Below are 13,768 nucleotides of genomic sequence, written 5' to 3'. Positions count from 1 at the left end.
TCTTTGATGCTTCTTGGATGATCTTCTTCAATGTTAAGGACCTTGCTTCAATGAAAGGGAAATTGCCTTAGAAATTTTGAAGATGATGACAATGTCCTTGATTGACCTTGAAGGTCTATTCCACTTGAGTAGGGTCTTCGTGGTCTTTTGAGGATCCCTGAACTTCTTCAGGTGTAGACTTCTTCTTCGATCTAGGGTTTTGACACTTCTTTGTAGATCTTGACCTTGCTTCGATGTCCTTCGAGATTTGATCCTTGAGTGCTTGTGTGTCCCTTGATGAGATGCCCCTTACTTGATTTGTCACCTTAGCTCTGATACAATGATGGTGTGATAGTTGTTTGATGAAGAAGAACACTATAATATTTTACGCAAAAAGAATAACCTAAGACAAGAGACACAGAATGTAGGCGATTAGCCAGGGCCAAAACCTATCCAAGCTTGAGAGGAAAATCTAAACAAATTCTTCTTCTTATAGAATCTTCAATTGATAAATACCAAGACCAAGACCCCTGACACAACAACCTCTCCAAGACCAAGTCACAAGATACTTCTTCATCGATACTTTTTCTTGCCCAAGTCAACACAAATCAAACTGCTTGTCTTCCTTCAATTTTGGCTAACCTTCAAATCTTTGGCTTCTTGGATCAGGTCTACAACTTTCGGCCTCCTCGAGAACCCTAATTGCAGCACGTGTGAGAGATTTACTCTCTTAAATTCCTTCGCTCTAGATGGATACCCTTTCTCCTTCAATTCGGCTTGATAATGAACTTGTTTGCTCTCTTCATCAGCCCTACAAAGGAGACTATGATATCTCGATTTCTCCTACAATAGATAGTAACACTTCCTCGCACGTGTGGAGTGTATTGGCCCAAAAACAGATCAGAAAATGTCGCGGTTGTCTTCCCCTTTCCTTCGCTTGGTGATGAGGCTTCTTTCATGTGTCTTTTGCACCTCTTAGATCAGATTGTTGGACCGAATTCTATCCTCAAGTGAGGTAGAGTTTCCCTATTTATTGTGGTTTGTGCATCCAAAATAAGTCTTCTCTAGGTGACAAGGTCGACATGCCTATTTTAGATTTATCCTTAGGCCGACTTCAAGGGGAGCTTGTGGCATGGTCTTGGAGGGTTAATGACACAAAACAAAACTTCATTTTACAATGTATAATATGCCCATATAGGTCTTCCATCTCTGACATTGACTCAATAGACTTTATGACATGATGACGAATCCTAAAAGCTCACAATGGGAGCCTTAACTAAAAATAAAATTCCTTGATCATAAAACCCATGATTCAAGCATTACAAAAATAATTTTATTTTTCTTCTTTACATCAATTACATAAAATCACAATCACACATGTCATTATGAAGACCGAACCTAGTTACACTTTTCAACACAAATGAGCTTGAGGTCACTTGTATTTATAGGCTTTCCTTCATAAGTTCACTTTCCCTTATCCGATTTGAGTGATCTTTAGGTTGATTTTGGTCCTCTCGAAAAGAGGAATTCAATGCAATTATCATCTCCATCAAAGGAACTATCCAAAGCCGAATTTGACCGTAGTCGCATATTTTAACATTTCATAAGGCAAATTCACAAGAGATGCTCAGATAATGGGCTTACTTGCTATGGAAGCATGATGGTTGGCTCTCTTAGAAGGACTAAGAGGATACCTAGACCTAGGGCTTGAGAAATGTTACTTGAAAAGAAGTGCCCAAGATCAAGGAATCCTAAAACACTAGGGTTTCTAAGTGATCTTTGCGAAATGGAAGTTATAAGGTAGTGAGACCACAAAGAAACCCAAGTGGGCCTAAAAAAAGTGAACGGTTTGGATTGGAGCAACAATTTGATGATCTTCACCAAGGTAGGGAGAAGAATAGGATCAAAGGAATTGGATTTCTCTTGACTTTGAGTACAATGATCCTAATGAAGCCACCAAAGAAAGGGAACCTAGGGATGAGAACGGTGTTCAAGCTAGGGCTTGAAATATCTTGAGATTCCACTATGGGATCGACCTCAAATTTGGAGGACCTCTCAAGAAGACCCCAGCGCAGTAGTTGACCAATTTTCAAGGATTTTCAATGGCTAGAAATGATTTTAGATGATGCCCTAGGAGGCCTACTAGGTTAGGGCTTAGAAAGAAGGAAGGTGAGAAGAATATTCTTTTGTGATCACCTTAGGACTAGACCAGTGCCTAGCCAATTGGGAGAATGGAGTCAAATGAGATCAACGCTTAGATAGGCTTAATTCCAATCAAGGAGTTCCCCAGCAACTTCGTATGGCCCTAGCAGCAACTAGGTTACAAAGGGAAATTTATACTTCTTTTATGTTGCAAATGATGACTTATCAAGGCAAATAATGAACCATCATGTACCCCTAGGACAATAATTCACCATACTTCACAATGATCATATGAAAAATCGCTCACAAAGACAAAACAAGCAACTTCACATAAGCATAAGGGCAATTACACTTGCTTCATGAACGAAAATATTTCATCGATCATTACATGAGAGAAAATACAAGATAAACATGAAACGAGTACTCACAAATATAGCGACATTATTCCAATCATCAAGATGCAAGAAAATCGAAGCTCCAAGACAATAATTTTAGCTCTTCCAAACATTGAAATGCATTAAATCTCCAATTCATCCATCAAAAGGCTTAGCGAAATTCCCAAAAGAAACAAATAATCCCAATCTAAGAGATGATGAGATTCAAATGAGCTCACATCAATTTCTATCCTTCTTGAAGAGTTTGATTTGCCTAATTAGGCCTAATTAAGCCCCAAATAATAAAATAATGTACAATAATGACATGACTTGGTTACAAGCCCACAAAGATAGCTCCATAATACAAAGATAAGCCACTCAAGAGGGCAAAATAGTAAATACAATGAGTGGTTGGGCCCTTGAAGAGGCCTAATGGAGTCCAAAGTGTGCCAAGGTGAGAGAATGGGCTCCAAACATAGTGACCAAGGGGTTGGACCCTTGATATCCAAGCAAATCAAATGCGGTGTCCCCAAGTGGGTGTGGGGGCACAATAAGAGCGTGTCGGTGTGGCGTATACCATCTGTAAAGGCTAAAATGATGACATAAGCCCTCCCTCTGTCTCCCATGGTGAGACATCCTCATCTAGGTCCTGTAACATCTGCCAAGTGTGTGGTGCAAGTGTGAATTCGACTAGGCATGGTGGTCCAGGTGCATCATCCTCATCCAAAAAGGTGGAACACAAACAATCAATGAATGGTGTCGAGGGAGAAGTGGCAATTTGCTCTCTGTTATGGTGGAGGCCCATGGCTCTCAACGCTCACCCTACAAGTGCCAATACAACCCTCCAAAGGGCTTGGAACCCGTATAGGGAGACCAAACCCCGAACGGAGACCCACCTGCAATCCTGTATAAGATCCAATGTATCACCCCGCCTTCCAGTAACAACAAATCAATAGAGTAATTGAGTAGAAGAGCTTATGAAACATGGAATCAAATGGACACTTTATAGTGGCATGCACTTCCATAGTGACCTTTAGCATGTACAGGTGTCTCCAAGCTCAATAAGGGGGTTAACCAAGGACCCTATTAAGTGGTTTCTACCTCTAAAGGGGGTGTGATGTCCATGGTACATCCATCAAGCGGTATGTGTCATGTGATATAATGGTGGAATGGAATGAAGCATCAGGGGAAGGCTCCAAGCCACATGCCACAGTACAAGGGTAGCCAGAATAAGGGAAGCCCACAATTGGGTGTATGAATGTAGGAGGGAGCAATCATGGTACATGAGTTACCCCGGCCTTTGATTTTCCACCCTTCTTCATATGCCTTTGCCTTTCATTGAATTTTCTTTTATAACTTCTTGGGGCTCGAAAGCCCAGACAAACAACCTTCAAATAATTCGGTCAAATAACCAGTCAATGCGGCCTAACAAGCTGATCAAAAGAGGGTCAAAACAGTCTCAAAATTTTGTTGTCAAAGGAGAGAGAAACCACCAGTCAACCTATGGGCAACGCACGTCAAACTTCCCAAAAAACCTCGGATCCTGTGCCAAAATATGCGGGCTGACCAAACAGAAAATGCCCCACAAAAATCACAGAAAGAGGATGCCAAAAACCTCTCGGTCAATGCTGGTCAAAGTCAGCTGTAGAAAAGTCAACACAGAGAAATCAAAGCTGCCAAAAACTCTTCGCACGTCAGAGAGATGAAGCTGCTTCAGAAGTGTATGAACCAATCAGAGGAGACATGTTTGTGAGAGATGTCTGTGGGTGCCAAGGGTCATGTCTCTTGACCAAGGGAGCCAACTTGTGGAGATGAGGCCGACTTGAAAAAAAGCCATTTGTAGGTGTGCAAAAATTCTGATTTTTTAGGTGAAGGGAGATGCCATCAAGGGTGATCCAAGGGTGTCATGAGACATCAAAGGAGGGGCTTCCAAGAGGTGGAATTGGCCCCTGGTTGCACTCTTTAACACATCTGCATATGTTAAAGATTCATAGTTATTATGGGAGTTGTTAGATAACTTCATCCACAGGCATGGTAGATTATGGGATGCATCGTTATGTTAGATGATTGGACAGATGGGAACAGAAATTCATTCTTAATTCTTGATTAATTGTCCCAAGGGGGCAATATTTATCAAATCTATTGATGCATCTGCATATATTAAATATGCATTGTTATTATGTGAGTTGTCAAACAACCTCATCCAGAGGATAATTCCACAATATGTTGTCCAAGTCATTACAGAAAATACTGCTAATTATGATGTTGTTGGCAAGTTGCTCATGGATAGATATTGGAGCTTATATTAGACTCTGTGTGTCACCCACAGCATTGAGTTGATGTTAGAGTTCATGGGCAAAATTCCTTGGATCAAAAAAATTGCCGAGTCAACTAGGAGTGTTACAAAATGTGTGTGTGTGTGTTCTTAGACTCATTAGATAGTTCACAAGGGGCAAGGAGTTGGTCCATCATGATATCACATGTTTTGCAACTAGCTTCATTTATCTTTAATGTTTCCATAATTCTATATTGGAGCTGCAAAGGATGTTTCTTTCAAATCAATGGAATGCTTGTGTATATAGCACTAAAGTGGATGGGCAAGCCATAGCCCAACTTCTGAGACACAATCAAGGTTTCTGGATGGGAGTGGAGGAGTTATGTGCTATCAAAGAACCTTTAGTAAAGGTTCCTCGTTTGGTTGATCGTGAGATGCCTGCAATGGGCTACTTGTATGAAGCCAAAGGGGAAAAGACATTCATTAGACGAGTTCAGATATGGAATGTGATCTCTGAGCAGTGGGACAACACTCTCCATTCAATTCATGCAATAGGGCTCTACCTTAACCCCACATACTCTTATGCATGGGGATTTAAGTTTGATGAAGAGGTTGTGGATGGATTTTTCCAATGTGTTCAAAGGATGATGTTGACTCTGGCTGGAAACTTGGAGATGTCCAGACTCCAAACCAACATATATATATAAGTCGAATGCTCAGACATTTGGGTATAAAATGACTATATAAGACAGGATCAGTAAGATGCCAAGTAGGCTACAAGAAAAATTTGTTTCAAACATTCTGAAACAGAAAACTTCTGGATAACAGAAATATATATAGAAATATTTTATTAATAAATGAATAGACAGATGATGTCTTTTACAATGGGGTTTCCTGGCTTAAATACTGCCACGGGCACCCTTTCGTCTAATTAATCCTAAAACTAAATAATAAATCTAAAATTAACGACTAACTAATTTTTTACATAACATTGCCTTCCTCTCGAAAGAATGCTTTGTCCTCAAAGCATAAGTAACGACGGATGTTGTTGAAGGATGGTTCATTCTCCCAGAAAGCGTCTTCTTCGGGTAAGTCCTTCCACTTGATTAGATATTCTAAGATGATCAAGGTCGCACACTTTAAAAGGTCTTGGATTAATCTCTCCAGTTCCGTTTTTTGGTGATGTGGATATCGGTATGGCTTGATGTTGACAGGGTCTGACCCTGCCTTGACTTCTATTGTATGCTCAATTTTCGTATTAGGCGGCATCTTCATAGGTAGGTCTTGAATCTCTGGTGATTCTTCTCTGGTCATATTTGCAGATAACATTTCTAATTGGTGACATTGTACTACATAAGTAGGTGCTCTTCTTCGACTCAGCTTCATCATTTGAGATGATGATACAACTTGATTTTCTGGTGCTTGGAATCCGTGTAGCTTGTACTTCTGACCTCCCCATTTGAATTTTATAAATTGTACTTGATGGTTGGCGGCATAAGTACCTAAAGTTCGTAACCATTGGATACCTAAGACTACATCTACTCCTCCTAATGGTACTGTGAAGAATGGAGACTCTAGATTAAAGTCTTGAATCTGCAAATTGACCTTATGGCATTTCCCTACCTTTTCAATCTTCTTACCATTAGCTACCATCACTTTCATGTTTGGAAAGGGAAATGAAAAGATATTGAGTCTCTTTGCCACGGTTGCATCTAAAAAATTGTGTGTGCTTCCAGAGTCGACGAGAACCACTACGTTGTTCTTCTTTATGTGTCCTTTTAACTTTAAAGTCTGAGGTTGTGATATACCTGTCATAGCTGATAATGATACTTGTGGAATACTTCCATCATCTAGTTCTGGTGAGAATTCTGGGGCGTCTTGTGTGTCTTCTACGTCATAATCTTCACTGTTTGAATCATTGGTTGCTTCACAATTATATAGGTTCTTTGGTTCTTTTCCTTTAGCACATCTATGTTTGGGGTCCCACTTCTCACCACAGCGTTTACATTTACCCTCTTTTATCCTTTGCATTTCCACATTAGATTTTTGATCTTCACGACGATGTGGTGGAACATATCTTGTATTATTTGAGTCCACATACTGGGGTATCCTTCGTCTTGCATAAGCTTTTTCCGCTGTTGACCAAAATATTGGTTCGGATTTCTTTTCGGCTATTTTTGCTTTTCGTCTTGCTTCTTCTATAGATGTAATATCATGCATCTCAAGTTCTGCTTGTAGATGGGTTTTGAGTCCCGAGATGTATGACTGAATTAGACGAGATTCTGATAACCCAGGTACTCGTGTTACTAAGGTCTCCCATTCTTGAGTGTATTCATCGACACTTCCTTTTCGTTGTAGTTTAATGAGTTTTGAAAAGAACTCTTCTTCCTTTACACCTTGGAATCTTATGAAGAATGCATCTTTAAATTTCCTCCAGCTAATGACATGTGTTGTCTTTTTCCACCACATATACCAGTTATATGCTTCTCCCTCCATTTTCATGGATGCGTGTCTGAGCTTTTCGTCATCGTCAGTGATGTCATATATCTCAAAGTATTCTTCTGCTTTATTTATCCATGCAACATTGTTTTTTTCGTTCCCATCGAATTTAGGCATCTCAACCTTTACCCTCTTCTGGTATGTGGCTAATGGTTGAGCAAAAAGAGGGTGTTGATTAGTAAGGGTATCCCAAAGTTGCTTGTTTGTAAAGGCAGTGTTACTTGCTTCTTGGTGGTGTGTCGCTGATTTTTTTGGGGATTCAACTTTGTCATGAGAGTCTGTGGACTTAGTTGAATCTGACGAGATGTGTTCTTGATTCTCTTCACCTTTTTTTAATAGCTCTTCGGGTGTACAATTCGACTTTTTACACAGACTTTTCAGCATTGTTAAGACTTCTCTGAAGTTTACTCCTGTTTGGACATGTTGACTTTCCATCTTTATCTCTATTCGATTTGTCGTATCTTCAAGATTTTTGATTTTGTCCGCTTGCTCCCCAAGCTTGCTCTCGACTTCATTTAATCTTTTACTGACCTCGTCGTGGTTGTTATTTATTTTTTGCTCTGCATCCAACAACCTTTTTTGAAAATCCGCCGTTGTCATTGTCGACATTGAGCGGGTTTGCGGAGGCGTGTATTTATTTGCCAGCTAAAATATTTTTCCTTCCCTTTTTTTTTTAAATAATTAAATTAATTTAATTTAATAATTTAATTTAATTAATAATAATTTTTTTAATTAATTATAAATTATAATAATTATAATTTATAATTATTAACCTTATATATATAAATTAAAGTTATAATATAACTTATAATTAGATTATATATATATATAATATATAAATTAAATATGATATATATATATAATCAAATCACGTTATAATTATAATATATATATATATAGTGTATAATATATAACTATATAATATAGTTATTTATATATTACAACTATATATAACGTAATTTCAATAATCAATAACCTTCGTTATATGAAACAGAAAATGCTTGAAATTACGTTTTACGTCTTTTAATTGAACGCTCTTTAATTAAAACGACAGGCCGCCGGAGAGTCAACAGTCGTGTTGATTGGCAGCAACCGTGGCAGATTACACTTCCGATTTTACCGTGATACCCACTGTAATGGAACCGCAAATATTACCGCAGACGCAGGTAGGTTTTAATGGTAGCTCGGAACTTGACAGGAGCCTATGCCGGGACGTCTTACGCGGTGCGACTGAAACAGGGGGTATGACGCTGGAAGCACGAGCCTTTTGATTTTTAAAAAAAATTGTATCGACTATCACCGTGACACAGAGCTGGCAGCACGTCTATTTAACGGAAGTCGTAACACAGCAGGCTGCACAGAAATACCGAGCGAAGTGGATTGACGGATGACGGTGGTTGGGGCAGTGCGGCTTAGAGGCGGAGAAACGGATTACGGTTGGGGATCAAGCGATTGGTGGGAGAAAAAAAAAAAACGGCTAACGACAAAGAGGGGTGGCAGAGACAGGGACGAGTGAGGGCGGAAGAATGGTGCGATAGTTTGAGCAGCGGATGGACGAAGCGCAGTGGTGGCTCTGATACCAGATGAAACAGAAAACTTCTGGATAACAGAAATATATATAGAAATATTTTATTAATAAATGAATAGACAGATGATGTCTTTTACAATGGGGTTTCCTGGCTTAAATACTGCCACGGGCACCCTTTGGGGAAAGGGCATGATCTTATGATCGTGCCCTTTCGTCTAATTAATCCTAAAACTAAATAATAAATCTAAAATTAACGACTAACTAATTTTTTACATAACACATTCAAATTGCAATGCCTTTCCTTTCTGTCTATTTGTTAATAGAAATATAATTCATTGTCTTTCCTTTCAATTCTAAGCACCTAATCAACAGTCGAACTTGTTCTCTATACACAATACCTCCTATGAGATGGTATAACATGAATAATGGCTATCTCCATGAAAATTGAATCTGCAATGCAGGTAGATGAGAGAATCCCAACATTCTATCAAGATAAAAGCCTAACGTTAAGGTCTTTCAGTAAGACTAGGTTTATATTATTAAGGAAAACGTTAGTTTAAATTAGGATTATAGATTGTATTATTTTAAGCTATATGACTAGAAACATCAAGTAAGGTGCTACTATTTTCTTGTCTCAAGACAACTGCTCGTAATAATGGCCATCTTAGATCACCTGAACAATAGATTGCACAGTGCACACACCTATCAAACCATTTCTTCATGAAATGAGGGAAGTTAATAGTGAAGAAAAGAAAAGAAAATGTGGCGCACCATCAACATTGACTGCACAATCAACCATACCACTTTATATATTTCTAGAAAATCATGAACTAAAAGTGTTACAGAGCACTTTTATACTATGTCATGAAATCATTAACAAAAGATGTTCTTATACAACAACAAAAAAACGAGCCATATGGATGGTATACCTGGGAAACTAAATCCTGGATGCTTCGCTTCCCAAGAATATGAGAGCTTGACTCAGTTACTTGATTGTTAATCGCTGCTTGTGGGGCCAAACTTGATGCAGGAGTGCCAGACAAGGATCCTGTTGTCATTGTAGATAAATGGGCAGTTGATGGGCTTGTACGAGATAACTGTTGTGACTGCAAAGATTGCTGAATATGCTCTTGTTGCCCTTGTTGCGAGTTCTGTTGTTGAGATAATTGCTGAGGAAGTAATATTGTTGATTGTTGTTGCGATGGTGATGGTGGTGCCTGCTGTTGTATTTGAGCCTGTTGCTGCCTCTGGTGCTGTTGGAGTTGATAAGATGCTGGAGCTGTGGATGGTAAGTTAGTCTGGTGCATCTTTGACCACTGCTGTGGATGTGGAACTGAACTAGGAATCAAAGCTGATTGTCCACCTTGGGAAAGGCCAGATAATTGAGAACCCATTGATCCTAACGATGGAACTCTTTGCAAATTTTGTGACTGTATCTTCTGCACAATCAGTTGTTCTTTTGATTATAGCCATTTTCCAAAATCAGTGCATGTGAATTTTAAAACGCACCAATAATGGATTTGTGAATATACTCTAATACTAAAATATAATTTTTTCTATAAGAAAAAAGTTCATTATCTCATATATACACATCGATGACCATCCCACTAAATTACAGCAACAATTATACCATCATATGCCTAGATTTGAATATCATTAAAAGTTATAGCAACATCAGCACTGAAAAGCCTCTATCTAAAAGTAACATTGCAAAATCTCAAATTTAGTGCTTTGTTTCAGTAATAAGCAAGACTAGAGATATTATTGTTTTTAAATCCCTGACATGAACAAATGCAAACCCACATATGGACCTGAAAGTTGAGAGTAACCTGACTCCATTGTGAGGCTATCACTGAACTGGGTTGATGATTCTTGAAGGTGTAGATGGAAGTATTGAACATCTTGTGAGTTTCACACAAAAGAATGTGGACACAGAATGCAAACCAGAATATATTAAAAGAGCAAATGATACTCTTGCTTCATCTACAATATGGTGTAGATGTCAATATATATAAGGCAATGTCCGATACCAAAATCCCATACAAGTATTTATTAGTTAAACCCTAACCTAATCAAACCAATACTGTCACACTCGGACTTGGGAAAGACTCAGTGAATAGGCGAAGTGTCAGAAAATACAAAAAAAATAATGTAGTAAATTCTGCCCAAAAAAATGGCAACGTTCTGTTGATGTTTGTAGCTCCGACAGGTACTTCTGCACAGGCCTGTGTGTCTAGGCATGCATAAGTCAACCATAGTCTACTTAGATACTAGCTCTAGTGCGAACAAGTTGCTAATGTAACTTAGCCTATGTTTTTAACTTAGGAAAAACACATATTATTATGTTGGCTTATTGAGCTAAAGGAAACTAAAAGCAATGCACCAGTAAAAATAGGTACAATACCAAGTCAAGATGCTAGGTGTCCACATGGAATGTGCCCTCTAGGAATACATGCACGCAAGATATAACAAAATAACCGCAATATATTAAAATGTGCTTCAAGGTCAACCTAGAAGAGCTCAGTAAGTGAACCCTCCAAAAGGTATGAGTAGTAAAATAACATAATAATCTTCCTAGGAGAATGCCCATAACCACCTCCTCCAAGAATAGCAAGTGGTCCACAATAGGCATGTGTAAATGTGCAACAGCTCCATGGATGAATGTGCAATGTGCCAACTAGATGGAATACTCTACAAGAAAAAATATGTTCACTACAAACCCTAAAAGAGAAAATAGAAGTTTCCACACGTGTGCACTCCAAGACAAACTCCAAAAATAGAAAGGTAGAAACCTCCAACATGTGCACCCTCCAAGAAAAATCTCCAGGAATAGAAAGATGACCAAGTAATGTGAATACAAAAGCCACACATGTGGCCCTCCAAGTATCCAACATTGAAATATGTAACTAGGTTTGGTCATAACGACATATGTTATCATGATTTTATGGATTTAACGAAAAGCGAAAAATGAATTCATTATTGTTGTTCTTGAGGCAAGGGTTTCGTGCTCAAGTGAAATTTATTTTTAGGTCAAACACCCATTAAGTGCTTCTAGGGCTTGTTATTTAGTCTACAAGTCAATTGAGTCATTGTCATGTATTGAAGAGTCAAAACCCATTTGGACATGTTACATATTGTAAAAAAAAAATATTTGACTCAAAATAGACTCAAAAGACCCTCCAAGACCTCGTCATGGTGCATGTTACCCATCATATTGTGGGTAATATCCCTAGGAGAATTTCCTCTCCAAGATGGTCCTCAGCCGGCAGCCAGCATCCCCTTGCAGCCACCGACTAGCTCATTATGTCATTTCCCTACCACTTGAGCCAGCAATGTGTTCCCTCGCCCATCAGCCATGATCGTATGTTTGAAGGTGGGCCTCCCGAACCTAAAGGTATGCCTTATCATTTGGAAATTGAGTATTGTAGTTTGCTTATCATGGACACTTTTGAGCATGGATTATGTTAAAATTTGGCAGCTCAAGGATGAATTTCTCCTAGAAGAAATCATATCCTTCAATTATGTTTGAAACACCTATAATAAAATTTCATTTCTAACAATTCTAATATGACTTTCCAAAAATAGTAAGTCACATCTCAAATTGGAAGTGACTTTCCAAAAATAGAAAGTCATGTCTAAATGATCAAGGATGATCTCGACATATGGAATCCACTTTAAAATCAAATCAATCATGATTATACAAGTCAAGAATTAATATTTTTATCCTTACTAGTATTATTATTATTATTATTCTATTATTTAAAAAATAGTCTAAAGTCATTCACCTTTAATGGATTAATAAAAACGAAGTCTCTCATGAAATAAGTAAATTAAATTGAGAATCTCTTACTTGGAAAATTGAACCTCTCTATTGGAATAAAGTAGTAACTCCACACTTGAGAGAATGTAACTCTTCCTCACTAATTGAATGTATGACAAAAGTGTAACTCCTCCTCATTAAATGCACTTGTAATTCCCTCATTCAACTCGATTTGTAACTCTCACCAAATACTCTCTCTCTCTCCTTAATTCGAAATGTAACTCCTCGAGACAAGTGTACCTCTTTTTCTATTCTTGGGATGAGTTACACTTCTCCTCAAGTAACTCCTCCCTCATGGAATTCAATTCTCTTGTTATTGGCTCAATGAATGAATACATTTTGTAACTCTCATTTCTCATCTATTTAAGCAAGAACAAGTGAGAGTTGAGAATAACATGTCCATTGTCAAGAAGGAGAGCTAGAGTTGAGTGTGTGCAAGAGACGTGTGAGAGCAAGTGAAGAGTAAGAGTAAGAAAGAGTTGGAGCAAGTGTGTAGGACAAGATCTAATCAAGGGAAGGAGGAAATTTTCCCGCTAAGAGCAAGAGCACTCCAGCTGCAAGTTGATCACACATTGATGACTTTATTCATTCTCTCTCTCTCTTTCTCTGTACTCTGTTGAACAATTAAGAAATCTAATAAACGAAGAATCATTTGGGTTTTCCCCTTCTGGGTTTTTCCCTAGTCATTGGACTTAACTCTCAGTGCCTCATATTTGTGCGTGGTTGTCTTCATATGATCCTTAAATTTATGTTCTATCTACAATTGTTGTTCTAAAAAGTTGTGAAGAAGAAATTTGCACTCTAAGTAATTGTAAAAACATGGTACATTTATTTTTATGCAAAGTACATTCAACTTTTTGGAAAGTACATTCAATTTTCTGCAAAGTACATTCAACTTCCTACAAAGTACATTCAATTTTCTGCAAGTACATTCATTTTTCTGCATAGAACTCTCAAGTTTCTGCAAAGAATTTTTAAATTTTTGCATAGAACTTTCAAATTTTAACATGGTATTAGAGCTTTGGTAAAGACAAGTCCGAGGAGATCAGAGATCACCTGAAGAAACCCCATTTGCTGCCAAAGTTTTCTGATCGAGATGGCTTCGTCCTACTTCAAGATAGAGGAGAATTTGAATGATGCTTCAAACTTTG

The 13,768-nt window shown here is 38.2% G+C and overlaps 1 protein-coding gene across 2 annotated transcripts in view; it reads right to left on the bottom strand.

Annotated features, from left to right (window-relative positions):
* Positions 1–13,768, bottom strand: part of LOC149148808 (transcription initiation factor TFIID subunit 12b-like) — a 154,795-nt gene that overhangs the window by 70,177 nt on the left and 70,850 nt on the right. Inside the window, exon 3 of one of the 2 annotated variants that reach the window (XM_089445664.1) lies at positions 9,727–10,236. The exons of the other annotated variant lie outside the window; for it this stretch is intronic. Coding sequence (XP_089301790.1) covers positions 9,727–10,236 — 510 coding nt within the window. The remainder of the gene's footprint in view (positions 1–9,726; positions 10,237–13,768) is intronic. 2 annotated transcript variants of the gene reach the window in all.

The sequence above is a fragment of the Pinus tabuliformis genome, chromosome 9, assembly GCF_031772625.1.
Source record: "Pinus tabuliformis cultivar Carrire ecotype Pingquan chromosome 9, CPIR1, whole genome shotgun sequence".
NCBI classification, from domain to species: domain Eukaryota; kingdom Viridiplantae; phylum Streptophyta; class Pinopsida; order Pinales; family Pinaceae; genus Pinus; species Pinus tabuliformis.
Note: the sequence above shows the minus strand (reverse complement) of the source record. Positions and strands in the feature narration are given on the sequence as shown.